This window comes from Piliocolobus tephrosceles, chromosome 20 (genome assembly GCF_002776525.5).
Source record: "Piliocolobus tephrosceles isolate RC106 chromosome 20, ASM277652v3, whole genome shotgun sequence".
NCBI classification, from domain to species: Eukaryota; Metazoa; Chordata; class Mammalia; order Primates; family Cercopithecidae; genus Piliocolobus; species Piliocolobus tephrosceles.
Window position 1 is genome coordinate 36,505,987 of NC_045453.1, and position 26,016 is coordinate 36,532,002.

At 63.4% G+C, this 26,016-nt stretch overlaps 3 protein-coding genes across 9 annotated transcripts in view; 2 read left to right on the top strand and 1 right to left on the bottom strand.

Annotated features, from left to right (window-relative positions):
* The window catches only part of RTEL1 (regulator of telomere elongation helicase 1), a 17,926-nt gene extending 440 nt beyond the window's left edge, over positions 1-17,486 (top strand). The window contains exons 3-25 of one of the 2 annotated variants that reach the window (XM_026447243.1): positions 1,203-1,300; positions 2,019-2,074; positions 6,752-6,826; positions 6,942-7,023; positions 8,814-8,946; positions 9,133-9,246; positions 9,325-9,386; positions 9,509-9,594; positions 9,728-9,805; positions 10,259-10,336; positions 10,713-10,859; positions 10,958-11,073; positions 11,295-11,418; positions 11,503-11,653; positions 12,046-12,188; positions 13,283-13,378; positions 14,409-14,607; positions 14,747-14,887; positions 15,614-15,730; positions 16,010-16,243; positions 16,333-16,488; positions 16,640-16,962; positions 17,063-17,486. In XM_026447243.1, the coding sequence (XP_026303028.1) occupies positions 1,203-1,300; positions 2,019-2,074; positions 6,752-6,826; positions 6,942-7,023; positions 8,814-8,946; positions 9,133-9,246; positions 9,325-9,386; positions 9,509-9,594; positions 9,728-9,805; positions 10,259-10,336; positions 10,713-10,859; positions 10,958-11,073; positions 11,295-11,418; positions 11,503-11,653; positions 12,046-12,188; positions 13,283-13,378; positions 14,409-14,607; positions 14,747-14,887; positions 15,614-15,730; positions 16,010-16,243; positions 16,333-16,488; positions 16,640-16,962; positions 17,063-17,143 (2,890 nt within the window). In that variant the 3' untranslated portion in view covers positions 17,144-17,486. Of the gene's footprint in view, positions 1-1,202; positions 1,301-2,018; positions 3,695-6,751; positions 6,827-6,941; positions 7,024-8,813; positions 8,947-9,132; positions 9,247-9,324; positions 9,387-9,508; positions 9,595-9,727; positions 9,806-10,258; positions 10,337-10,712; positions 10,860-10,957; positions 11,074-11,294; positions 11,419-11,502; positions 11,654-12,045; positions 12,189-13,282; positions 13,379-14,408; positions 14,608-14,746; positions 14,888-15,613; positions 15,731-16,009; positions 16,244-16,332; positions 16,489-16,639; positions 16,963-17,062 lie in introns of those variants that run through there. The other variant, XM_023183288.2, reaches the window with a different exon arrangement.
* A 149-nt stretch (positions 17,487-17,635) lies between these two features.
* Positions 17,636-19,831, top strand: TNFRSF6B (TNF receptor superfamily member 6b). 2 transcript variants are annotated; one of them, XM_023183293.3, is made up of 4 exons: positions 17,636-17,716; positions 17,991-18,422; positions 18,559-18,753; positions 19,422-19,831. In XM_023183293.3, the coding sequence occupies exons 2-4, from the start codon at positions 17,999-18,001 to the stop codon at positions 19,703-19,705; spliced, it is 903 nt and encodes a 300-aa protein (XP_023039061.1). In that variant the 5' UTR covers positions 17,636-17,716; positions 17,991-17,998; the 3' UTR covers positions 19,706-19,831. The 2 variants fall into 2 exon arrangements, with proteins under 2 accessions (XP_023039061.1, XP_023039060.1); XM_023183292.2 differs by lacking the exon at positions 17,636-17,716 and having other exon boundaries at positions 17,814-18,422; positions 19,422-19,826.
* Positions 19,792-26,016, bottom strand: part of ARFRP1 (ADP ribosylation factor related protein 1) — a 9,795-nt gene continuing 3,570 nt past the window's right edge. For all 5 annotated transcript variants that reach the window (XM_023183300.2, XM_023183299.2, XM_023183301.2 and 2 more), the window contains 4 exons: positions 23,292-23,373; positions 22,995-23,065; positions 21,738-21,838; positions 19,792-21,667 (listed from right to left, as the gene is read on the bottom strand). In XM_023183300.2, the coding sequence (XP_023039068.1) occupies positions 21,580-21,667; positions 21,738-21,838; positions 22,995-23,065; positions 23,292-23,373 (342 nt within the window). In that variant the 3' untranslated portion in view covers positions 19,792-21,579. The remainder of the gene's footprint in view (positions 21,668-21,737; positions 21,839-22,994; positions 23,066-23,291; positions 23,374-26,016) is intronic.

Consider the following 26,016-nt stretch of genomic DNA (forward strand, 5'->3'; position numbering starts at 1 on the left):
CACACCCACGGAACAGCACCCACGCCCCCACGGAACAGCACCCACGCCCCCACGGAACAGCACACGCACACCCACGGAACAGCACACGCACCCACGGAACAGCACCCACACCCCCATGGAACAGCACCCACGCCCCCACGGAACAGCACACACACACCCACGGAACAGCACCCATGTCCCCACAGAACAGCACACGCACCCACAGAACAGCACACACGCACCCACGGAACAGCACACGCACCCACGGAACAGCACACGCACCCCCGCGGGGCCACTGGGTTTCCTAGTTTCTCCTCCTCCAGGCCTTTCCCTGGACTCTGGTCCAGTCCCTTGTTTGAGCAGTTGCTTGTTAGAACGAGACCTTCTTGTTAGGACGATGAGTGTCCCAGCCACCACCTCTTTTGGACTCTGGGAGGCCCAGAACATTCTGAAGGCTCCGTGGGTCTCCTGTCTTCTCCACAGCCAGGGCAGCAGGGTTTGTCGTCCGTCCTGCAGGCAGATGAGGAGTCAGGACTGGGGCCTGTGTGGGGGCTCTACTGAGTGCACAGCCGCTGAGGCGAGCGCGTTCTGCCTGAGCGCTGATCTTGTGGGGACTCCCAACTGCTTCCAGGTGGAGCCAGTGTCCTCAGTGTAATGCTCAAGGCTCTGGCGTGGCTCCTCAGCCACCCTGCACCCCCAGGGGCCCCTCCTGTAGCTTCTGCCACCATCACTGTCACTTTCCAAGGCTTTGGGGACTCTGCCCAGAGCCACTGCCTCCCAGAAGCCCCTGACGGCCCCCCGGTGACCCCATCTCTCCCCTCTGATGACGGCCTCTGCCCTGAGGCTTCTTTTCCTTGGTGCTGTTCTCATGCTGGCCAGGCCTTCTCTTCCCACCTGGAGGCTCCTGAGGGCAGAGGCCTCTCACCCCCAATGCTGGCGTCCCCTGGAGGGCTCAGTTTGTTTCCGAGGGAAGGAAACTTCCGCAGTTGTTGCCTTCAATTCCCAAAGCTGCAGCCTGTTCCCCGTCCAGGCTCAAGCCTGCCTTCTCGGCAGCTACATCCTCAAGCAGCCTGATACCCCTGCCAGGCTCGAGCCTGCCTTATTCTCCGTTCCCAAAGCTGCAGCCTGGTCCCCTGCCAGGCTCGAGCCTGCCTTATTCTCCGTTCCCAAAGCTGTAGCCTGGTCCCCTACAAGGCTCGAGCCTGCCTTATTCTCCTCGGCAGCTACATCTTTGAGCTGTTTGCTGAAGCCCAGATCACGTTTCAGACGAAGGGCTGCATCCTGGACTCGCTGGACCAGATCATCCAGCACCTGGCTGGCCGTGAGTGCCGGGGCGGGGTCTTTTGTGTGGGCAAACGTGGCGTAGGGGGTGCAGCAGGCCTCCATCCTGGCAGTCAGGGCTCCCCTGGCCATCACCTGGCCGTCAGCAGGAACAGGCTCACAGAACCTCACCTTCTGATCGGGGCGTCGAGGCGTTAGTGCTGGTTGCCCCCTGCCGTAGAGCCTGTCCCAGTTCTGCAGCTGGCGGCTTCGTCCTGCAGACTCATCCCATTATTCCCCTTTTAAGGAAGAGCAGCCCAAGGCCCTGGCTGGGTTGTGGGGCCTCTGGCTTCTCCACACACCCCGAGTTCTACTTCTCAGAGCTGTGGGGTCCAGAGGCTTTGCCCAGAGGCAGTGTCCCCATGGGCTGCTCTGGTTTGAGATGCCGGGCCCAGCGGGGTCTCTGCTGTGCTCCCAGGTGCTGGGGAGGGTGGCTCTTGCTGCTTCAAACCTTAGGTGACCACAGAGCCTCTTTTCAAGTTCCACTGACCCCCTTGGAGACTCTGTCCCTGCCTGGCTTCTCTCCTGGCTGCTGGGAAGGGCAGGCGAGCTGCCCGCCCTGAGTGGACACTGCGCTCCACCCTGGGCCCCCCTGTTGGGCAGGAGATGGAGCTTGGCAGTCGGGCTGAGCTGGCTTATGGCTGGAAGGGCCGGGGCTGGGGTCGGGGCTTCCCCTGCCTGCAGTGTGGGTGTCAGCGCCCAGCATGCTGCCTCCCCAGGTGCTGGAGTGTTCACCAACACGGCCGGACTGCAGAAGCTGGCGGACATCATCCAGGTGGGGCCTGCTCCTCTGGCGTCTCCTTCCCTGATGGAAGCCGGGCGGGTGCCTTCTTCTGCTGTATTAGTTACTGATTCTAGACGTGGGGGTGGGAGAACAGCCCCCACACCACCTGTTTCCGATTGGCAAACCCTTGGCTCCTTTCCTGTGACCCAAACCCACAGTGGACCTCCCGCGGGGATGGGGGAGGACGAGGTCTGGTGGTACATGCCCAGGGTGACGCTGGTGGGGGAGGACGTGAAGGGGAGTGGGGGCCAGGGAGCCGCTCCTGCCCTGTCCGGGCCCTCAGGCCAGGGGGGACCCACGCCTGGCAGCCCCAGCTGCACGCAGATGAAGAGCTCTGGACACACGCAGCTTCCTGAACAGCTTCTCCAGGGACAGACGAACAGGGACTCTGCAGGTTGCCGGCGGGGCTGTCCCTGCGAGCCCAGGATGGGGGGTGCGGCCCTGGCCCCCTTCTCCTTGGCCCCGTCTTGCCCTGCGATGCCTGTTCCCTCGCATGTGAGGTTGCTCCTGGCTCTGTGCCTATGGCAGCACCTGCTTTCCCTGATGCAGGGGTGCCTGTGCGGTTTGTGGAGGGCAAGCCCCATTTTTGGGTGCTCTGGGCACACACTTGCCTCTCCTGGGCCTCGGTGCATTTTTTAGAAGCAGACCCCCAAGTCCCTGACTGGGAGGCCGTCAGTCCTTGGGGAAACCGAGGCACAGGTGGCTGTGTGGAGCCATGTGAGGCCGCCTCTGTGCTGCCCACACTGAACCTCCTGGCCACACGAGATCATGGCAGGGTTAGGTGGGGCTGCCCAGCTCTGTGACAACTTCACGAGTGTCCGCCTGGGTTGGGGGGTGCTCGAGCTGGGGGAGGCCACAGAAGAACTCTGGAATGTATGGTCGGCCTGTGCACGTGGTGCGGTGCTCTGTGCATGCTCCTGGGCGTGGAGCTGCAGGCCCCAGGACGACCAGGCACTGCCTTCTTCACAGATGTGGCTCTGAGCGGGGGCGACACCTGGGCATGGACCAGGTGGGGTGGGCACAGCAGGTGGGGTGGGCACAGCAGGTGGTGGGGCCCAGGCTCAGCCCTACCTCCACCGTGGCCTTCTCTGCGGCCAGTGACGCCACAGCCTGTGTCCTCTCTGTGTGGCAGCTGGGGCTAGAAAGACGGCACTGCCTTGTCTCCCAGCTCCTCCCCAAAGGCACGGTGGGCATCCCAGGGCCAGACCCCTCTCTCTCTGGTTCCTGCCTGCCAAGGGCTGCTTTGCTGTCCCGCCTGGAGCGTGGTTGGCTCTTCAAGCAGGAGGCTGTGCACCTGCCAGGCAGACCTGCTTCCGTGTCCTGATGGGTCACTGCAAAGCACCTGCAGCAGATGGCCATCGAGGCAGCCCTGCAGCCCAGGGCCTGGAGGGCAGGTGTGAGCTGGCCCGGGCCTGCCCCTCCCTGGAATGTGGCTTCCCAGGCTCCATTATGGAGAAGTCTCCACACTCTGGAACCAAATCCTGCTCACACCATTGGTTTGGAATTTCCTTTGGCTGCTGCTCTAAGTAGCCGCTGGCAGATGACTCAGCTCCTCCCAACCCTGGGGGCTGCGCACCGTGTTCACCCTCGGCTGCTCCTGAGTCCCTGCAGGTGTGGGCGCTGCTCATAGGGCTGGTGCTGGGCTGGACTTGCAGCCCTGAGGCACAGGTGACCCTGGGGACAGAGTGGGGCTAGAGTGGGGCTAGTGGCCCCAGGAAGAGGATGTGGTATGCATAGTTCAGTTGGAGACAACTCCGGGCAGGGCCAGGCTGTGTGCTGGGGAGGTAGAGCTTAGCTGAAGGCAAACTCTGGGCAGTGCTGGCCCGTACTGGGGAGCCAGTCACCGCTGGGCCCCTGTGAGACTAGTGGGTACCCTTCCTTCTCTGCCTGAGCTGCCCTGGGGCTGAGGCACAGGGGGGTTTGTGGTGGTGTTTTTTTGAGACAGGGTCTTGCTCTGTCACCCCAGTGGGAGTGCAGGGCCTTGTCACCAGCTCACTGCAGCCTCAGCCTCCTGGGCCCAAGCCATCCTCTTGCCTCAGCCACCTGAGTAGCTGGGAACACAGGCGTGCACCGCCACGCCCGGCTAATTTTTAAAACTTTTTTGTGGAGATGGGGTCTTGGCGTGCACCACCACGCTCAGCTAATTTTTAAAACTTTTTTGTAGAGATGGGTCTTGCCATGTTGCCCAGGCTGGTCTCAAAGTCCTGGGCTCAGGCAGTCTGCCCACCTTGGCCTCCCAAGCGCTGGGATGACAGGGAAGAGCGTCCAGGCCTGCCCAGCAGAGGGCTTTTTGAGGGAAGCTGTTTCCTGAGGCAGCCTCAGCCCCGCACGTGGCAGCCACTGGTGTCTCGGTGAATTTGTTCTGTTGTTTCCATCCCTGTGGGCCAAATGCTTTGGTAAAATGCAAGGCCCTGTATTTAGCTGTCTTGACAGTGAAAATGGCTGGGAAGGAAGGAAGGAATGGAAGGAAGTTTCTCTCCTTCTGTGCATACCCAGGCACGTGCACACATGCCCAGTCCATGCACGCTGCCGATCTGTGTCCCCGCCGGTGGCTGCCCCCGGTGTTCTCTAGTTCAGCTTCTCCGCATTTCTGTGAACGATTCCGGCTTCTTTTTTTTTTTTTTTTTTTTTTTTTGTTGAGACAGAGTCTTGCTCTATCACCCAGGCTGGAGTGCAGTGGCCGGATCTCAGCTCACTGCAAGCTCCGCCTCCCGGGTTCCCGCCATTCTCCTGCCTCAGCCTCCTGAGTAGCTGGGACTACAGGCACCTGCCACCTCGCCCGGCTAGTTTTTTGTATTTTTTTAGTAGAGACGGGATTTCACTGTGTTAGCCAGGATAGTCTCGATCTCCTGACCTCGTGATCCGCCCGTCTCGGCCTCCCAAAGTGCTGGGATTACAGGCTTGAGCCACCGCACCCGGCCGATTCCGGCTTCTTGATGTTCCCAGAACTCCCTCAAGTCTGTGGCTTCGTCCGTCTCCAGGGCTCTGACGGCGGCTTGGCTGACGTGGCCGCTCTGCTGAGCCTGTTGGGGGCTTCGCGTTCCTGTTCTGGCCATTTTCGGCTCTTTTTCCAGAACGGTCATCACGCGCTCTTTCCCTAGTGCAGGCATCGTCCCTTTGCCGTTGATTTGCAGGGTTCTCTGTAAGATCTGAGGAACACGTGCCAGCATGTTCTCTCCTGGTCTCGTGCTGGTCATTTTTTCCATTTTCATGACAGGTTTGGTGAACAGATGTTTTCTTGTCATCAGATTTTTGTCCTGAGCTTGTGCCTCCCGACCAAGATGCTAAACTAGGTCTTGTGTGTTCTCCAAACTGCACTGTAGGGTAGCGGAGCTTTGTGTTGGGGCCTCCGCGCCTTCCGGCGTCACCTGTGGGGGTGTGAAAGGCAGACTCTCTGGATTTTTCCCAGCACACCACACCGGTGGTTCCGTGTGCTGACCGAGTGGCTCGGCTTCTCCGGACTCCGCTGGGCACCTGCCACACTGTTTTCCTCACGGTTTTGTTCATGGTGGTTTTGTCGTAAGTCTTGGTGTCGGCCAGAACCAATTTCTTTTTTTGTTTGTTTTTGAGATGGAGTTTCGCTCTTGTCGCCCAGAGTGGACTGCAGTGGTGCGATCTCGGCTAACTGTAACCTCCGCCTCCTGGGTTCAAATGATTCTCCTGCCTCAGCCTCCTGAGTAGCTGGGATTACAGGCGCCTGCCACCACGCTCAGCTAATTTTCATATTTTTAGTAGAGACGGGGTTTTGCCGTGTTGGCCAGGCTGGTCTCGAACTCCTGATCTCAGGTGATCCTCTCACCTCTGCCTCCCAGAGTGCTGGGATTACAGGTGTGAGCCACCGTGCCTGGCCTCTTGTTCTTTTTAAACCTGCCCTGATGTTTTCTCCATGATGCATGTTGGAGTCAGCCTGTCTGCTTCCTTTAAAAATCTTGCTGTGATTTTGACTGGAATGTGTGGAATTCCTGTGTTTTTGAGTCAGTGTCTTTCTGTTGCCCAGTCTGGAGTGCAGTGGGACCATCACAGCTCACTGCAGCCTCAACCTCCTGGGCTCAGGGGATCCTCTCAGCTCAGCCCCCCAGGTAGCTGGGACCACGGCATGGGCCACCACGCCCGGCTCAGCTCAGTCCCCCAGCTAGCTGGAACCACGGCATGGGCCACCACGCCCAGCTAGTTTTTGTGTTTTTTTGGTGGAGAACCCGGGGTTGCACCATGTCCCCCAGGCTGCTCTCGAACTCCTGGGTTTGGGCGATCCGCCCCTCTCGGCCTCCCGGACTGCTGGGATTACAGGCGTGAGCCACTGCACTAGGCCATGTTGAATTTCTAGATTAATTTGGGACCCTTAGGGGCACAGAGAGGAGGGCTGGGCCAGTTGGTGGGAGGAGAGGCCCCTCGGGCTGCTGCACGCAGTTCCAGTGCACGGAGATGGCCTGCGTAGGGGGACAGAGAGCTCACTGGGGGTCCCTCCAGGAGGAGAAAGGGTCAGGCAGGTGCCAGCTCCTGTCCATCGGCCTGGGGCCGCATGATGGCAGGGGCCGGTGAACGGATGACCCCTGGGTGTCCTGTGACCTCCCGTGTGTGGGGCTGATGCCGCAGAAGGTCAGGTGGCCTCCAGGGCTCCGGGCTCTAGCCTCAGTCTCCTCACGGGACTGCACTTCCTCTGCCTTTCAGATTGTGTTTAGTGTGGACCCCTCCGAGGGCAGCCGTGGTTCCCCAGCAGGACTGGGGGCCTTACAGTCCTATAAGGTAGGGGCCACCTCCAGGAGGCAGGTGGGGCTGGGGGTTCTGCGGTCCTGAAAGGTCAGGGGCTGCCCCCAGGACATGGGCGGGGTCTCCACCCTCCTGGTCCTGTCCCCTCCAGGTGCACATCCATCCTGATGCTGGTCACCGGAGGACGGCTCAGCGGTCTGATGCCTGGAGCACCACTGCAGCCAGAAAGCGAGGTACAGACCTGGGCGCACACTCTCCCCGCCTGCCCGCCCAGGTGTGGTGCTGGGCACCAGCACGCCACAGGCTAGGCACACGGCCAGCCGTGGTTCTCCTGCGCCCCGGGCCTGGCCACCTTCTCCATGTCCAGGCCAATCCAGAGCGTTCTCCTCACTGTGCCTCTGAAGGCTGGAGTTACTGAGAGACACGGGAGAGGGCCTGATGGCACCGTGACCTGCCCAGAGTCACTGGGTTGGTGGCGGCAGAGCCACAGCCCAGCCAGGCCTTCCTGCTGGGACACACTGGTTCATGCCAAGGCCGTCAGCACGGAGCCCCACAGCGAGGCACAGCTTTCCCTGCTGCCTCCACCCAGCGCCTGGCGGGGGCAAGCCTCAGGGTCACATCTGAAGGGGACCCGACTGGCCCTGCTGTCCGAAGCCCCTGGTGCGCTTGGCCCTGAGGCCCCGCATGTCTTGTTGGCTTCCTGTGCTCTGTGGTGGCTTCGAGTCAGTGCTGCTGGGGGCCTGTGTGGGTGGGGCCTGTGAGCGGGCCCTTGGCTCCCTGTCCAGAGTCCTGTGGTTCTTGGAGTGTGTCCGGCCCCACCCGGCCATGTGGTGTCCGAAGGGGGGCTTCATGGCGGCAGCTGTGGGAGCTGCTGCCCCTTCTTGTGCTCCAGTGGGGCCTTGCCTCTGGGCTTGGTTCGTCCCTCTCTGGAACGTTCTTTCTCAGCTGCTGTCCGGCCCGCGGTGGCACGACGTGGCCCTGGCTGAAGCAGCCCCCACGTGGTTGCTGTGGTTGGTCTGCCTGGCCGAGCTGGAAGGGTGTCAGGGTTGCACAGCGTGACCCCCGCTCGGTGGCTCGGTGATGGCCTCGTGGCGAGGCCTCTCCCAGCAGGAAGCGTCCATCCTGGGGGGGGACCAGTGCCCCTCAGGCACTTGGGGTTGTGGGAGGCGGCGCGTGCCTGAGGCAGCTGGCGCACAGATCCTGAGGGCCTGGAATCTCTTTGTTCCATTGACCTCTGAGGTCACTTGACTTCTGAGAAGCAGCCACTCCCCGCGTTGGGCGTTTGTAGGAAATGAGGTCCTGGAGGTGGAGGTCGGGGGAAGTTCCCCCATTGCAGGGCACACTCAGCCCCAGGAAGCGGTGTGACCTTTGCTAGGAGAGGTGCCTTGTCCCTGCTGACCCCGAGTCACAGTCAGCGTTGTTCTGCTTGTGCCATGTTGAATTCCTGGTGTCCAGTGCCCGGGCTCAGTCTCCTCCCCAGGCCGTGGCCGCTGCAGTCAGTCTGTCAAGCACTTCTAGGAACTTCCTTTGAACCGGTGCCCTTGTTTTTTGCTGACGCCACTCAGAGGCTTCCAGGCGGAGCGGGGAACTCGCACTTCCTCTTCTGCGCGTCCATGGAATGTCGGGACGCTGGCGCGCGCTTCCCGTGCTCTCTTGGTGGGATGAGCTTCTTGCCCTGAGCCGCATGTCACAGTTTCTGCAGAAGTTTAGGGTTGGAGTGGGCTGACCTCTCTGGAGGTGTCCCCAGCATCTGCCTGGGGTCTGCCTCCTACTCCCAGGACCCCCAGTCCCCCAGAGAGGACCCCAGCTGGCAGACTGTTCACACTCAGGGCAGCCTCCTTTGTTCTGACTTCTGCATGCTGGGCCTGGGTGGCTGCGGGCGGCTCACTTGCTGGGCCTGGGTGGCTGCGGGCGGCTCACTTGCTTGATGCCAGTGGGTGAGAGGGTGATGGGCAGAGAGGCAGGCGGTCAGGCCCCCAGTCCCGTCCTCACACCGTGTCCCCCGCTCCCCTCCACCCCACAGGGAAGGTGTTGAGCTACTGGTGCTTCAGTCCCGGCCACAGCATGCGCGAGCTGGTCCGCCAGGGCGTCCGCTCCGTCATCCTTACCAGCGGCACGCTGGCCCCGGTGTCCTCCTTTGCCCTGGAGATGCAGATGTACGGGCCACCCCTGCCAGGGGCCTAAGCACTGGTGACGCCTGTGACGTTAGTGGGGTGGGAGTGCTGGGGGTCCCCATGAGCCGGGGTGCTGGGGGTCTTGGGCCTCACTGGGGGTCTCAGGCCTCAAGGGCTAAAGCGGTGCTGGTGTCCTTCCCCGCTGTCTGTCCCTCCGGCCACGCTCAGCCCTTTCCCGGTCTGCCTGGAGAACCCACACATCATCGACAAGCACCAGATCTGGGTGGGGGTCGTCCCCAGAGGCCCCGATGGAGCCCAGCTGAGCTCTGCATTTGACAGACGGTAAGGGCCTGTCCCTGGGCCCTGCTGGGGTGCGAGGTCAGGGAGTACTGGGCCCTGAGGCCCTGAGGCCCTGAGCAGTGGCCTCTCGGCTCTGTGCAGGTTTTCTGAGGAGTGCTTGTCCTCCCTGGGGAAGGCTCTGGGTAAGTGCCCGGCACACCCTAGCTGTGCCCATCCTGGATCCTGGACCCCTTCCCCCAAGAGCTGGTAGGGACCCCTGCAGACGCCCCGCCCCGGCCTTTGACCCCAGCTCTTGCACTTCCAGGCAACATCGCCCGCGTGGTGCCCTACGGGCTGTTGATCTTCTTCCCTTCCTATCCTGTCATGGAGAAGAGCCTGGAGTTCTGGCGGGTATGTCCCGTGTCCTGGGTGGGGTGGGTGAGGGCAGGGCTGGAGCAGGAAGCAGGCAACGGCCACAGCTCCTGCCCTCATCGGATCAGCGGCCTAACCAGGGCTGCCACGTCCCTGCCTCTTCCTCCCACAGGCCCGTGACTTGGCCAGGAAGATGGAGGCACTGAAGCCACTGTTTGTGGAGCCCAGGAGCAAAGGCAGCTTCTCCGAGGTCAGCACTTGGCCGGGGCTCTGGGTCTGCTGCCCCCTCGTGCCTCCCCCGCCCCTCACAGCTTCCTCGAGGCTGACCACCGTCCCTGACCACGGGCTCTGGCGGCTCCCGGCTGCCTCTTCAGGGCTCCTGCGTTTCCTTCCTGGCCCTGAGTATTGCCTCTTACCTTACAAAGCCCCCAGCACCGGGCGGGTGTGGACAGCAGTGGTCCTCCTGTCTGAGTAGCTATAGCCGGCGGCCACCCTGGCCCTGGGATTCCCCGTGTTTTCTGGGAAGCACTGAGCAGGCGCGGGATCAGCCTGGGATCCATGCCAGGAAGAAGCTTCCAGAACCCGGTTGGCCTTCCTGGCTAGGACAGTCCTTCATCTTGGAGGATGAGATGTGGGTCTCCCTCATGGGGGAAGAAGGGGCCGGGGTGGGCTCCAGGCTGAGTCTGACCAACTTTCCCTCCAGACCATCAGTGCTTACTACGCAAGGGTCGCTGCCCCAGGGTCCACCGGCGCCACCTTCCTGGCGGTATGCCGGGGCAAGGTGAGCTCTCTGGGGCCCTCTGTCCTGACCCGGTTGCCTGTTCCCTGGTGGGTGCTCAGGGCTCCCCAGCTGACTCTGGGCCTTGGGGGCTGCCTGGTCCCCTCCTTGGGTCCCACAAGAGCAAAGCTCTGGTGGCCCTGCTGGGAGCTTGCCCTGCTCTGGGTCAGGGGCAGGCAGGATGCAGGAGGTTCCTGGCCACGAGAGTTGGAGGTGGTGTCTGGGACCTGTGGACCCCAAGTGGGGTCCTGACCCATAGATGGGGCTTCCTCCCACCCCTGGTTGGGGTTGGAGCCTCGGAAGGTGGCTGGGCTGGTTATGGGCAGCCAGGGGAGAGGAGCCCCCATGGCCCCAGGCAGCTCCCTGGTGTGTCCCCTAGGCCAGCGAGGGGCTGGACTTCTCAGACACGAATGGCCGTGGTGTGATCGTCACGGGCCTCCCGTACCCGCCCCGCATGGACCCCCGGGTTGTCCTCAAGATGCAGTTCCTGGACGAGATGAAGGGCCAGGGTGGGGCTGGGGGCCAGGTGAGTTACAGCAGGGCGGGGCCGGGGTAAGGCAGTCTGGCGACTGAGCCCCCCTGTGACCAAGGGAGCCCCTGTGACCGAGCCCCCTCGCCCTCCAGTTCCTCTCTGGGCAGGAGTGGTACCGGCAGCAGGCGTCCAGGGCGGTGAACCAGGCCATTGGGCGAGTGATCCGGCACCGCCAGGACTACGGGGCTGTCTTCCTCTGTGACCACAGGTGTGTGCAGTCCGGGGGCAGGTGTGGCGTCAGGGGACACGCCCACATCCCACTGGGCCCCTGGACTCTCCTTCCCCACATGAGGCCCCGTCTCCCCCAGAGCTTCTCTGGCGACTCGGGGTCAGCCTGAGGCCCCTGCGGCAGATGAGGGTCTTCACTTGGGTGAACTGAACCCCTGAAGCGGCCGTGGGCAGGGCAGCAGGGCTGTGGCCACCCCCCAGGTTCGCCTTTGCTGATGCCAGAGCCCAGCTGCCCTCCTGGGTGCGTCCCCACGTCAGGGTGTACGACAACTTCGGCCACGTCATCCGAGACGTGGCCCAGTTCTTCCGTGTTGCCGAGCGAACTGTGAGTTTCTGCCCAGGGAGGGGATGAGGGTGTTGTCCCCAGAGGAGCCAGAAATGGACCCACCCACCCCCAGTGGTTCTGCAGATGCCAGCACCGGCCCCCCGGGCTGCAGCACCCAGTTGGCGTGAAGGAGAAGATGCTGTCAGGGAGGACAAGTCGCCTGACCCCCTCCTCTCCACCAGGAAAGCTAAGAGTCTGGACCTGCATGTCCCCAGCCTGAAGCAGAGGTCCTCAGGTGCAGATGGCCAGTGCGGGACGGGCAGTGTGGGGTGGGCGGGGCGGGCGGACTGGGGCGGGCCATGTGCGGCAAGCAGCGGGGCGGGCGGCACCAGGCGCCCAGGGCGGAGGCGGCTCACCTGGCTTTATGCCCTGCTCCTCCCACCTCCAAAGGCTGTGTCTCCCTCCTAGGGTGGGGTCCCCACGGGCTGGAACCCTCCCCTACAGGCAGAGAACGCCTCAAGCAAAGACGTCCCCCAAGGCTGGGACTCCCCCTCATAGCAGGGAGGACACCCACAGGCAGGGGCCCCCAAATGCTGGGACCCTCCCTCAGGAGGGGCGTCGTCACAGGCAGGGACCCCCAGCTGGGGCCCCGCGGTGGGCTTCAGTGCGCACTCGGGTACTCTGCAGGATCACCAGCTGCCGGGGACCCCGAGAGTAGCCTGTGTGTGGAGTATGAGCAGGAGCCAGTTCCTGCCCGGCTGAGGCCCAGGGGGCTGCTGGCTGCCCTGGAGCACAGCGAACAGCGGGCCGGGGGCCCTGGCGAGGAGCAGGTACAGTTCCAGGGCCTTGGGATGGACACAGACCCTCTGTCTCCTGAGGCCAACCCCACCCCGCCCATCTGACTTCCGGCACCTCCCCACACACCCCTGTAAATCCCCTGTCGGGCGGGCAGGCAGGTGAGGGATCCTGGCTGCCTGGGTATGTGTGTGCCTTCCACTTCGCCTCACCCACAGGCTGCTGGCTCCCAGGTGGTGCATGCCCTGGCTCTCAGCGGGTGCCCCCACATCACTTTGATTCTCTGGCAGGTCAGCTTGGCTCAGGGCACTCAAGATCGGGTGCCCCTGCCTCTGGCTGTGCCTGAGGCTGGCCTTTCTCCAGGAATGTGCTGCGGTTGGGACCCATGTTCTTTCTTCCTTGGGGCCTTTTGCCCCAGAAGCCCATAATTTCTCGGGCCAGCCTGAGGCTTTCTTTTTTTTTTTTGAGACGGAGTCTCGCTCTGTCGCCCGGGCTGGAGTGCAGTGGCCGGATCTCAGCTCACTGCAAGCTCCGCCTCCCGGGTCTAGGCCATTCTCCTGCCTCAGGCTCCCGAGTAGCTGGGACTACAGGCGCCGCCACCTCACCCGGCTAGTTTTTTGTATTTTTAGTAGAGACGGGGTTTCACTGTGTTAGCCAGGATGGTCTCAATCTCCTGACCTCGTGATCCGCCCGTCTTGGCCTCCCAAAGTGCTGGGATTACAGGCGTGAGCCACCGCGCCCGGCCCCAACCTGAAGTTTTCTCCCTGCTTCCTGCCGGGAGCCACTCCCCTCTTGCTGCCTGTCCTGCCCTTTGAGCCCCGGAGTGATTCCCCGGAGTGAGCCCCGGTACAGGCACCGGCTCCTGTGTCCCCTTCCTGCCAGCCCCTCGCTGTGGTCGGACTGTCCTTCCTGGACCTGCTCTCACGTGTCACCACCTGTGAGCCTCATGAGCCGCTGGCGTGACTTGGACGGGACCAAGTTGTGGGACCGTCACCAGGGTGTGCCGTGCCCCCTCCCCCGACCTTCGTCTTGGCTACTGCTCAGGGCTGCTTGGGGCCATCTTCCTGTGGGCCCAGGTGCTTTGGGGCCCTGGAGTGTGTGGTTGGAACCACAGCTGTGTCCTCCTCAGGCCCACAGCTGCTCCACCCTGTCCCTCCTGTCTGAGAAGAGGCCGGCAGAGGAGCCGCGAGGAGGGAGGAAGAAGATCCGGCTGGTCAGCCACCTGGTGCGTGAGCTGTCCCTGCATCTGTGCCGACCACCATAGACACGTGTGGGAACCCGGCCCTGGGTGCCCCCAGCCAAGTTGGGATGTGGGCCCGATGGGACCAGGGAAGTTACCTCCGGGAGCTGATGTCCAGGGCGGCTGTGATGCTGTCGGCCCAGGGGCTCAAGGGCAGCTGGGATCAGGCCCCACCCTTGGGCAGGCTGGGTTTGGGGCTGCAGCACTGGGTTTGGCCCTGGCATTTCCCTCAAGTGTGGACGTGCACCTGCCTCACGCCAGGGGCGCAGCCCATTCCCAGCCTTGGATGAAAGAGCCGAGTATAGTCGGAGCCAGGAAGCCCCCTGCCTGCTGGAAAGCCCCGAGTGTGGCAGCCTTTGTCCATGTCCCTTGGCTTCGGGGAAGAACTGGGTGGTGCCCAGGCAGGGCTGGTGCCATCAGGAAGTGGGCGGCTGCCGAGGGGCCTGGGCTGTTGGGGGCCTGGGTGGGGAGTGCCTGGGCTGCCGAGGGGCCTGGGTGGGGAGTGCCTGGGCTGCCGAGGGGCCTGGGCTGTTGAGGGCCTGGGTGGGGGTGCTTGGGTGGGGAGTGCCTGGGCTGCCCTGCCTTGGTTTCCATGTTTCTGTGTTGGTCTGGGGTGTGTGGAGAGATGGGCACCACTTGTTGGGGAGCCCCTCCCTGGGAGCTGCCATCCTGGGAGCCTCAGCTGCATCTGCTATGGGGTGGGGGCTTTAGGGAGGAGGAGAGAGACGGGCCCTGCAGGACCCCCAGCTTGAGGGAGAGCCAGTCTACTCTTTGCCCATTCGCTGCCCTCGGTTCCCTGCCAGCCTCTCACTGTGTGACCCAGACAGGCCCGGCCCCGCAGCTTTCTTCCTGCAGCACCTCCGTGTCCATCCAGCCAACCAGTTTCTCAGGCAGCAGCTCCCCCTCAGCAATCACTGTCCCAGGGAACACTCAGTGGCTCCCAGGAAGGCTCTGCAGCCCCAGGGACGAGATGATGAGGCTGGCCCTGATGGAGCCTCGGGCCTGTGTCCTGCAGGAGGAGCCCGTGGCTGGCGCACAGACGGACAGGGCCAAGCTCTTCATGGTGGCTGTGAAGCAGGAACTGAGCCAAGCCAACTTTGCCACCTTCACCCAGGCCCTGCAGGACTACAAGGGTTCCGATGACTTCGCCGCCCTGGCCGCCTGTCTTGGCCCCCTCTTTGCTGAGGACCCCAAGAAGCACAGCCTGCTCCAAGGTGCCCTGGCTTGCAGAGGCTGCCCATCCTGAGGGCAGTGCTGCCGCCGTGTGTGGGGTGGGGGTCATCTGGGTCCAAGTTTGTCTCTGTTCTCTAGAGACAAGGGGGCAGATGGGAACAGACACCCCTTCCTCTACAGGCTTCTACCAGTTTGTGCGGCCTCACCACAAGCAGCAGTTTGAGGAGGTCTGTATCCAGCTGACAGGACAGGGCTGCGGCTATCGGCCCGAGCACAGCATTCCCCGAAGGCAGCGGGCACAGCCAGCCCTGGACCCCACTGGTAAATGGGGCCTTGGGTGGGACCCTCAGACTCCTCCGTGGAAGGCACTGGAGTCCTGGGCTGGTTGGGGTGGGCATCCCTGGGGCCCTGCCTCTCTGTTCCCGTATGGGAGTGATGGGGGCCACCCCCCGCCAACCAGCAGCAGTATCACTTGTTGGGGAGACCCTGTGCAACTCCATGCAGCCCCTGACCCCTGTCCAGCTGCCGCACGTGTCCCCTGCCCCCCATGCACAGCCCTGGGGAGTCCACTGCACACGCCAGGGTCCTAGACCCCGAGACCCCGAGAACCCAAGACCCCTGGGCCCCCGTCCTCCCGTCCTCCCTACTTCTGCCTTTGCCTGGGGTGGAGTCCAAGCCTCCGGAGGTGGGAGTGTCTGTGTTCGTGCTTGTTAACGAACAGCCCCCATAGAGTTCCCCCAGTGCGGGGTTCACCCAGCGGGGAACCTAACCTGTTGGGAAGACCCCAGACCCCTTCTGGGCTTGGTACCCACCCTGGGGCTCTGACCTCCTGAGCAGGGCTTTGGCCTGCCCGCCACTGTTCCAGCCCCCATCCAGCAGTTGGTGTCTCCTCTGCTGCCCCTGGCACCTGGGCGTGTGCCTGCCTGGGTTTTCCCACCCTGGTCCGAGGTGGGTGAGGCCTGGCCTCCCCAGCCAGCCCTTCCCCCTCCCCCGGGGAACTTTCCAGGTGCTCGGGACCAGCTTTGTGGCTCTGCATCTCTTCATCAGGAAGGACAGCGCCGGATCCCAAGCTGACCGTGTCCAAGGCTGCAGCCCAGCAGCTGGACCCCCAAGAGCACCTGAACCAGGGCAGGCCCCACCTATCGCCCAGGCCACCCCCCACAGGTAGCTGAGTCCTGAACTGTGTGCAGCCTGCGACTTGGTGGGTTCCTCAGTGGCTTGATGAGGCTAACACTTGAGTGTTGCCTGAGCCTTTGAACCAGAGGTGCCAGTGGAGCTGCCCCTGTGGGGAGCTATCTCCTGGTGGGGGCTGCTCCCGGTTCTGTACCCCACAGTTGTCCTGAGCAGCTCTCCAAGAGTTTGTGGGAGGAAGGGCAGGCAGGGTGGTGGGACTCTGAGCCCTCCACCCCAGCGCCACTCTGAGCCATGCTACTCACACACCAGGAGACCCTGGCAGCCACCCACGGCAGGGGTCCAGAGCGCCCAGAGCAGGGAAGCAGGGCCAGCGCGCCGTGAGCGCCTACCTGGCAGATGCCCGCAGGGCCCTGGGGTCTGCAGGCTGTAGCCAGCTCTTGGCAGCGCTGACAGCCTACAAGCAAGACGATGACCTCGACAAGGTGCTGGCCGTGCTGGCCGCCCTGACCACTGCAAAGCCGGAGGACTTCCCCCTGCTGCAGAGCAAGTGGCCTGGGCGTGGGAACAGCCAGTGGGGTGGGGGCAGGGGGCAGGATGGGGGCCGTGCCGGGTCTGAGTGAAGCTCCCCGCAGGGTTCGGCATGTTTGTGCGTCCACACCACAAGCAGCGCTTCTCACAGACATGCACAGACCTGACCGGCCGACCCTACCCGGGCATGGAGCCACCAGGACCCCAGGAGGAGGGTCTTGCCATGCCTGCTGTACCCACCCACGGGGCTCCCCAACCAGGTAGGGCGCCAGCCTGCTGTGCTCCCCCACGGGGCTCCCCAGCCAGGTAGGGCGCCGGCCTGGCTGCTCCTGACAGCGCGCCAACCGCACGCAGCCCTGGGAGGGAGCAGCAAAGCCCCAGGCCCCCCTCAGACTCAGTCTCCGTCTCCAGGCCCCTCACAGTCCGAGAAGCCTGGAAAGACCCAGAGCAAGATCTCGACCTTCCTTCGACAGAGGCCAGCAGGGACTGTGGGGGCGGGCGGTGAGGCTGCAGGGCCCAGCCAGTCCCCAGGACCTCCCCACGGGCCTGCAGCATCTGAGTGGGGTGAGCCTCATGGGAGAGACCTCGCTGGGCAGCAGGCTGCGGGAGCTCCGAGCGGGCCCCTCTCAGCAGGCTGTGTGTGCCAGGGCTGTGGGGCGGAGGATGTGGTGCCCTTCCAGTGCCCTGTCTGTGACTTCCAGCGCTGCCAGGCCTGTTGGCAACGGCACCTTCAGGTTGGTGCCTGGCCACTACAGTTCCTGCTGGGTGTAGCCCCAGGTGGTGGGCTGGTGGCAACGCCTGGCAGGTGTGTCCAGTGGGCCGGTTGTCTCACAGGCCTCTAGGACATGCCCATCCTGCCACACCGCCTCCAGGAAGCAGAGTGTCACGCAGGTCTTCTGGCCAGAGCCCCAGTGAGTGTCCACGGTGGCCCTCAGCACACCTGACGTGGCTTGATCACCTGCTTGTCCAGCTCTGGTGGGCCAAGGAGCCACCCAACAGAATAGGCCAGCCCATACCTGCCTGCCTGGGACCGGATCCGGGCCTCCCTCTGAGAAGCCCCGAGCTACGTTGGGGTCTGGGGTGGGTCTCTGGGAAGGTGCTTCCCCAGAACTTCCCTGGCTCCTGCTGTGAGCGGTGCCACAGGGGCATCCCAGCTGAGCCCCTCACCAGGAAGGAGGAGACCCCCGTGGGCATGTGTCCACTTTTCATCAGGCGACAGGGTTCTCTAATAAAAGTGCTGGCAGTGCCCCAGACGGTGTCTTCGTGGCCTGGGTTTGGTGGTGGGAGTCGAGGAGAGACAGGGAGTTGGCACAGGCCCCTGGTAGCCTGCCTTGTGACACTTCCTCCACAGTGGGCTCAGCCCTGCCCTCATCCTCACTGCTGCAGCCAAGCTGCAACTGGGGGGAGATCCACCAATACACCAGCTGCCTGGGCTGGTTGCTGGGTCAGGAGCTGCCCCAGGTGCTGAGGAGGGCGGTTCCCTGGCTGGTGAGGGGCCCCTCACAGAACCACCCTTGGACTGAGTTCTGGGGAGGGATGGTACCAGGTGGGTGAGGGGGGCTGCCTGGGGAGGGAGGAGTTCCCATGGGGCGTGGTGAGGCTGGCCCAGCCCTCTCCCTGCCCATATAGGGCGGCAGCAGGATGGGCTTGGGGATTGGGCAGTCCCTCCGCAGGCGGACTGAGGGCAGAGGCCGCCGGCGGCATGTTGGTCAGGCACAGCAGGATCCAGTGTCTGCGCTGAGCCACGGTCTCCCTGCTCCAGCAAGGACCATGAGGGCGCTGGAGGGGCCAGGCCTGCTGCTGCTGTGCCTGGTGTGGGCGCTGCCCGCCCTGCTGCTGGTGCCGGCCATGTGTGGAGCGACAGAGGCACCCACTTACCCCTGGCGGGACACAGAGACAGGGGAGTGGCTGGTGTGTGCCCAGTGCCCCCCAGGCACCTTTGTGCAGCGGCCCTGCCGCCGAGACAGCCCCACAACGTGTGGCCCATGTCCTCCGCGCCACTACACACAGTTCTGGAACTACCTGGAGCGCTGCCGCTACTGCAACGTCCTCTGCGGGGAGCGCGAGGAGGAGGCACGGCCTTGCCACGCCACCCACAACCGCGCCTGCCGCTGCCGCACCGGCTTCTTCGCACACGCTGGTTTCTGCCTGGAGCATGCATCGTGTCCACCTGGCGCCGGCGTGATGGCCCCAGGTAAGAGCTGGGCGAGGGGAGGGGCCCCCAGGAGTGGTGGTCAGAGGTGTGGCAGGGGTCAGGTTGCTGGTCCCAGGCTTGCACCCTGAGCTAGGACACCAGTTCCCCTGACCCTGTTCTTCCCTCCCGGCTGCAGGCACCCCCAGCCAGAACACGCAGTGCCAGCCGTGCCCCCCAGGCACCTTCTCAGCCAGCAGCTCCAGCTCAGAGCAGTGCCAGCCCCACCGTAACTGCACGGCCCTGGGCCTGGCCCTCAACGTGCCAGGCTCTTCCTCCCACGATGCCCTGTGCACCAGCTGCACTGCCTTCCCCCTCAGCACCAGGGTACCAGGTGAGCCAGAGGACTGAGGGGGCAGCACACTGCAGGCCAGGCCCACTTGTGCCCTCACTCCAGCCCCTGCACGTGCATCTAGCCTGAGGCATGCCAGCTGGCCTCGGGGGAGGGGCCACAGTGGATTTGAGGGATCAGGGGTCCCTCCTCTAGATCCCCACCAAGTCTGCCCCCTCAGGGGTGGCTGAGGATTAGGATCCGCGCCAGGGCAGAGCCTCCCCTGGGGAGCCCTGGGAAGGTGGGCAGCACCCTCCTAACTGTCCGAGAGGAAGGTGGCTGCCTCCTGTGACATGGGGAAACCGAGGCCCGATGTTAGCCACCGAGAAGTCACAGTTACCAAGTCAGGTTCGGTCCATCTGCAGGTCTCAACCAGCCCCTTCCAGTGGCCCAGGAGCCCTAAGACCCTGCCTGGGCCCCCTTGCCTCTCCCAGCCAAGCTCCGAGTGGCCACTCCTGCCCCCATGCTGTTGCTCCACCACGCTGATGGAAGGCTCCTGCCCCTTCTCCCGTCCCCACCCTTGCACTGCCCTCTCCAGCACGGGTCACTGTACAGGGATTTCTTTCTCCTGCAAACCCCCTGGGTGGGGCCCAGAAAACAGGGTACCCAGCAGGCCCCCACCAGTATCTGCGGGTGAAATGAGGGGACTGCTGCCTCCCCACCCACTGCAGGAACTGAGGAGTGCAAGCGTGCCGTCATCGACTTCGTGGCTTTCCAGGATATCTCCATCAAGAGGTTGCAGCGGCTGCTGCAGGCCCTTGAGGCCCAGGGGGGCTGGGGTCCAACACCAAGGGCAGGCCGCGCAGCCTTGCGGCTGAAGCTGCATCAGCGGCTCACGGAGCTCCTGGAGGCGCAGGACGGGGCACTTCTGGCGCGGCTGCTGCAGGCATTGCGCGTGGCCAGGATGCCCGGGCTGGAGCGGAGCGTCCGAGAGCGCTTCCTCCCTGGGCACTGATCCCGGCCCCCTCGCCCCCCTTATTTATTCTACATCCTTGGCACCCCACTTGCACTAAAAGCAGCTTTTTTTTTTAATAGAAGAAATGAAGTTTCTTAAAGCTTTTTTATAAAGCCTTTTCGTAAAGCTGGTTGTAGTTGCACAGCTACTGGGAGGGCAGCCGGGGACACCTGAGCCGCCCGGTGTGCCCAGATCCCTCAGGCCACCATCAGAACTGTTGCCCGGGGCTTCCCCTACCTCAGACCCTCCCAGGGAGGATCAGTGGGAGTGCCTCCTCTACCCTCCCGTTGGCTGTGGCACGTGGCGGGGGCCCCGAAGCTCAGGTCAAGGCCTGGGAGGGTACCGTTGCTCGAAGAACAGGACGGGGCTCAGGCCAGCCCCAGTCGCCGGGGCCCCACACTAACCCCCTCTTTTGAATTCCTCCCACTCCCAACTCACGGGGGATTTCCCAAGAGGAGACCTGCCAAAGGCCTCCCCCAGCCGCCCGTGCTTCCTGGGAAGTGCAGCTTTTCCCCTTTGGGGCAGGCTCTGAAGCCTTCAGATGCATCCAGAGCAACTGGGGGCCTGCCCCGGCCACACTCCCCTGCGTGGCCAGTTTCCCGTGGCTAGAGGCCCCACCCCCTAGGTCCTGGGAACCAACCTGCAAAACACACACAGGGTCCCCTGGAGACGCCATGGGGACTTCCAGGGCCCGACTCCCGTGAGTCACAGCCCCGCAGCTGCCGCGCCACCCCCACCCTGACTCATGGCCCTTCCCAGCAGCTCCTCCTAGGCCCCCCACGTCCTTCCCACATCCGCAGGAAGGGAGTGTCTGGACTCTCCAGGCTCCAGACCCACCTGGGGAGCCCCTCACCTGCCCACCAGCCCCGTGCCACCCCGTCACCAACAGCCAGGAGCCAAGCCTCGGCACTCCAGGAGGGAAGGGACGGACAGGACCACACTTGCCGTCTTTATTCTGCACTCACCCTGGGCAGCACTGGGCAGGCGGCTCCTGCCCACAGCCACACTGAGGAAGAACAGAGCCCTCGGCAGGCCCAGTGGGGGTGTGCAGGGAGGGCCCCAGGATCAGCCTCACTCCCAAGCAGGGGACGCAGGCCCAGCACAGCACTGGCACAGGGCCCCCCAGAGAACTCCTCCAGGAGGTTCTCTCCTGGCTGGGAGAGGGCTCTGGACCCTCACAAACACTCCCCAACTTGCAGGGCTGGGGCACAAAAACAGCCACTCCCAGCAGAGTCCCCCTCGGCTTTTGGTGCTCGGTCAGCTCCCTCCCAGGGGATTGGGATGAGGCGAAGCCAGGCCCAGGTGTGGAGTGTATGTCTTCCCTCCCAGGCCTCCTCGGCTCCGTCCCGAGGCTGCATCAGAATCCAGGGCCCCCGCTGGCCTTTGCGGACGTGGCCTGGGTCTTCCTCAAGGCAAGATCAGCCCCAGACCACCTCCAGGGTCACGGGGCACAAACCAGAGGGCAGCCATGGCGGACTGGCCTCCTCCTCGATGGGGTGGACATGCAGCCACGGAATCTCCCAAAGGCCCCACAGGGCTGTCCCCAGGCAGTCCAAGCCAGCCTGAGCACTGGAGCCCCAACTCCCAACCAAGTCTCCCTCAGACCCCCCCAGACAGGGCCCAGAAAGGCCACCACTGTGCCCCATGGAAAGGCTGCCTCCAGAGGGCGCCAGCCGGGCGGCCAGACTCCCCTCCAAAACCTCCAGATGCCTACACTTTTCCAGACGTAGAGGAAAGTTTGTCTTCGAGAAAACAAAGGAAGTGGAAGAACCCCAAAGCAAAGCAAACCCCCCCCCCGGATCAGCAGCATGGGAGCCAACAGGCCACTCCTCCAGCACCAGGGACCAGCTGTCCTGACGGCAGCGCGGCCGCGCCTACGTGATGTCTCTCTGCCGCGGCGGCCGGTGCACGTTCCGCACGACACACTTCACCATCCACTCGATGCCCTCGCGCACCCCTTTGCTGTGAAGACAGGGGGTGTGAGGGGGCCGGCCTTGCTCCCCAAAGCCCCTGCAGGTGCAGCTCCACTCACCCCGTGAGGGCCGAGCAGGCCTGGGTCAGGCAATCCCGCCTGCCGATCTTGCTGGTGCAGTCGCTGAAGGCCGTCTTGATGTCAGGGATTGAGAGGCACGTCTAGGGGAGGCAAGGCCATGAGGAGCAGCCCCCACGTCTGCCCTGTCCTGCCTGTGGGCCCGGGACTCTCAGAAGGGCGTATGCCCTTCACCCCAGGAAAACAGGCAGAGCTCCACAAGGGTCCCAGTGTCTCCCACAGAGGCCACAGCGGTGAGGACCCTGTGCTCACCCCCAGGCTGAACGTGGCTGGTAGTGCCTGGGACAAACGTTAGACGTCCACACAGCTCCAAGGAGTCCACCCCCATCCCCTTCCTGGGGACACCATGAGGCACCGAGGGTTGAGGCCTCCTGGGCAGCAGTGGAGGCAGGTCCCAGGGGCCCACATGGCTGGGAATAATGGAGGGGTGGGATCCCTGCGTTGGGCCCACATGGCCAGGGATGAGGGAGGGGGGAGCCCTGCGTCAGTGATGGGGGCAGTCTGCAATCATGGTGACTTCTGCTCACAACCACCTGTCCAGTCCTCAAAAGAGCAGCCCTCCCCTCCCCTTTTCCTCTGAGGGGAGACCCCTCCCCATACCAGGTGACCCTCTTGTCTGCTGAGATTGTGGGGGAGGCCAGCCCTACAGGCTGGGGACAACAGAGCCACCCCAGAGAAGACGGGCAGTAAAGATTCACCCTGGCCCTCTGGATGCCGCACTGCTTCTGTGAAAGCCACTCCAAGAGGACAGCAAGAATTCAGTGTGGCCAGTGCTCCAGGGGACAGCAGTACCTCAGAGAGGTCTTGAGGGGCTGCCCTGGGGGTGGGGCTGGCACAGATGCCACCTCCAAGGGTAGCAGGAACAAGTGAGGGTCAGCTGACTCCCACCAGGGCCCCTGCATCACTTCTTTGAGCTCTGAGTTTCATCTGGGTCTCGGCACAGCTCAGTCATACGCTCCTGAGACACGGCCGCCCTTCAGGGGAGAGGTGCCCTGCGTGGCAGGAAGAGGCCTACTGGGCATCTGCCCCGAGGTGGGAGAACCTCCAGGGCTGGCAGCAGCAGGTCCGGAGAGGAACCAGGCTTGGGAAGCTGCCGGGGGCAGGGCGGGCCTTGAGAATGGCACTGTGCCCCCGGGTGGTCACTGGGCCTGGGGTGTCTGGGTGCACACACTGCTCCCCTTGCTATCGGGGAGTCTGGGGGCTTAGGAAGCTGCTGCAGTTGACAGGGGTGGGGCTCACCTCCACATCCTGCTTGTTGGCCAGCACCAAGATGGGGACACCGCACAGCGCCTCGCTGGTCACCACCTTCTCTGGGGAGGGCAGGAGAGGCAGCGCCTCACACCCAGCCTCCTGCCTCTGACTGCCCTGGGGCCCACAGGCATGGACGCTGACAGCTGCTCCCTCTGCCCCTGCATTGCCCACGAGGCAGGAGCGCTTCTGACCAGACACTGAGCCAGCCCCAGGTACAGAGCTGCCCAAGCTGGACCTGCCCCCACTCACCATCCACCCCTCCCAGAGCAGCCAGGCCGCACTCACCAAACGCCTGCTTGGACTCGGCCAGCCTCTCCTCGTCGGTGGAGTCAATGACGTAGATGACGCCGTGACACTCCGCATAATACTGGGAGGAAGCAGGAGTTGGGGCTCAGTCCCCACCCTGCCAAGGGCCAGGCCTGTCATGGCCACTGTGGGGGGCTCACATGAGGAAGGGGCAGAGAGCAGCTCCCACTTGCAAGACCCTTCTGGGATGCATTCCGGGCTTGTGGGGAAATCTGGTGGAGGTGCCCCAGGCCCTGTTCCTAAGAACCTGCCTGCAACCTTTGGCCTGATGGTGGCCAGAGAAAAAGGTGAAAGACAGGGATTGGGCCAGGCCTGGTAGCTCACAATTATCCCAACACTTTGGGGGGCAGGAGCAGGAGGATCCCCTGAGCCCAGGAGTTCACAGCCAACCTGGGCAATGTAGTGAGACTTCGTCTCTACAAAAGCTTATGGTAATGCACGCCTACAGTCCTAGCTACTTGGGAGGCTGAGGTGGGAGAATGGCTTGAGCCTGGGAGGTTGAGGCTGTAGTGAGCTCTGATCATGCCACTGTGCTCCAGCCTGGGTGAGAATGAGAGACCCTATCTCAAAAAAAAGATAGGGTTTGGGGGCTGGAGGAACACAGACCACAGCCGGGCCTGTCGAGGGAGTACACCTGTGGGGCTCCGTGCCAGCACCTTGTGCGGGGAGGGATTGTGGCCACGCGGATGACAAGACTGACCAGCGCCATCTACGAAGCGAGCCCTCCCTGCCAGGACAGGGCCAGAGTCACTGAGCTCAGACTTTTGCAGGCTGGGCTGGTCAGTCCTGGGCTCACTGGCGACACTGCTGGGCAAGACAGGGCACAGACCCTGCGGCCTCGGGTACGAGTGCCGAGCCCCGGACCAGATGAGTGCACCTCTATCCCAATCAGAAAAGACTACAGGAAACTCCGTGTCCACGTGGAGCAGACAACAGCTCACATTTGCCACTTTGCCTCCAGGCTGTGCCAGCTCTCCGGCCTGGGCATGAGGTCCCAGAGACCTGGAACTGGATGCTGACCAGGTAGGACAAGCTGGTGGTCAGTGTGTTAAGACACACACACCCCCGAGAGCGCGAGAAGCCAGGAGGCACCGCCCAACTCTCTGAAATCCTCAGGGTGTCCGAGCAGGGAGTACCAGGCAACCCCATCCCAGTGCCAGACAAGCTTGTGCACCTGCACTTCTCACAGTGGAGAGAGAAGCCCAAGGCCAGGCATCCTCCAGGGTTCTGCAGGCAGCGAGGCCCCCCACACCTCCAGGAACTTCTCTGGCCTACAGGCAGGTGCCACACCCAGGCCACCAGCCCCACATGGCCCCCGGGGCTTCTGAACAGGGTGGCAGAAGGTTCATGTGCAACCGGGTCCTGGACCATGGGACCACGTGGTCAGAGCCACCCAGCACACCTACCAGGCGCAAGGTGCACAGCCCAGCAGGGCTGCAGTGAGACGGGAGGGGCACCTCAGGGCTGAGTGCAGGCAGGACCTAGAGCCCCCCGCCCCAGTGGAGGCGTCACAGCAGTGGCCATTGCGTGGTACCCCACAACGAGGGGAAGAGGAGAATGTCCAAGCGTGGCTCCTGGCTGGCCAGCTGACCCCAGTGGAGCAATCAGACGGACTGTGGGTCTGAGTTTTTCTCCCCAGCAGCAAAGGGAGCTCCCCAACTGCCAAGTGCCAGCCAGCCTGAGAGACTAGTGTCACAGCAAAGAACCCAGGAGCTGAGGTGCTGGCACATGGCACACGTGCACGCCGACCCAGGCTCCAGCCCCAGGACGAGGCCAATTCCCAACGATAGCCCTTTCGCTCTGCACAAGGATGCAGGATACAGGAACCAGGGTGGGAGCAGAGGCCTCCCTTCCGGTCCCTCCCAGGGGGGTCTCTGCTGCTGATCCTCCCAGCTCTGAGCTCAGCAGGGTCAGGAGTCCCAGCCACTAGAGCAGCACATACTCAGCTGACACGCTGAATAATGAGCCACAGCTGCCTCGTGGGCACGAAATGCACCTCATATCTAGGAGACCTGGTGGGCAGGAGACGGGGCTGCCATCCCACAGCTGGAGACCCAGAGAGCCACTGGCCCCACCAAGGTGGCGTCTGGAGAAGGGCTCAGACTGCCAGGAAATCACACCCCAGCAGAAGCGGTAGTGAACTGGGGGGACAGTCAAGGAAGAATGTAGCCCTAAGACCAGCAGCAAGGATGAGCTATAGTGGCCCCCTTAAGTCTCCCTCTTCCAGTTTCCCCTTAAGAGAGACCCTCGGGACCTTGGAGGAACCCCTCTCCAACGTGGAAGTGTGGGTCCATGCAAGGCTGCGGCTGCGGCCAGTACAGGCATCTGTGCCCCACTGTATTCTTGCTTCATGTTGGAGAACACTGTACCAGCGGATGGCCTCGTTTTGGTTTCTGTGGGACCCACTCTGGCTGCAAAGAGCCATGCTGCCAGGTCACACCTGCCCAGGGCAGCCCACACTGGGGATCCACCAGGCTGTGGTGTGAAGTCCCGGCCAGCCTGGCCCCACATGGCACAGCACAGCCAGTTCTCCTCCAGGGCTCCCTTCTGGGCCAACCACAGCTCCATGGATCCTGCTGCCTGAATCGGCCTCTCCTCTCCCATCCTCGCTGCCTTCCTGATGCTGACCCTCCTCTCCCATCCTCGCTGCCTTCCTGATGCTGACCCTCCTCTCCCGTCCTCGCTGCCTTCCTGATGCTGACCC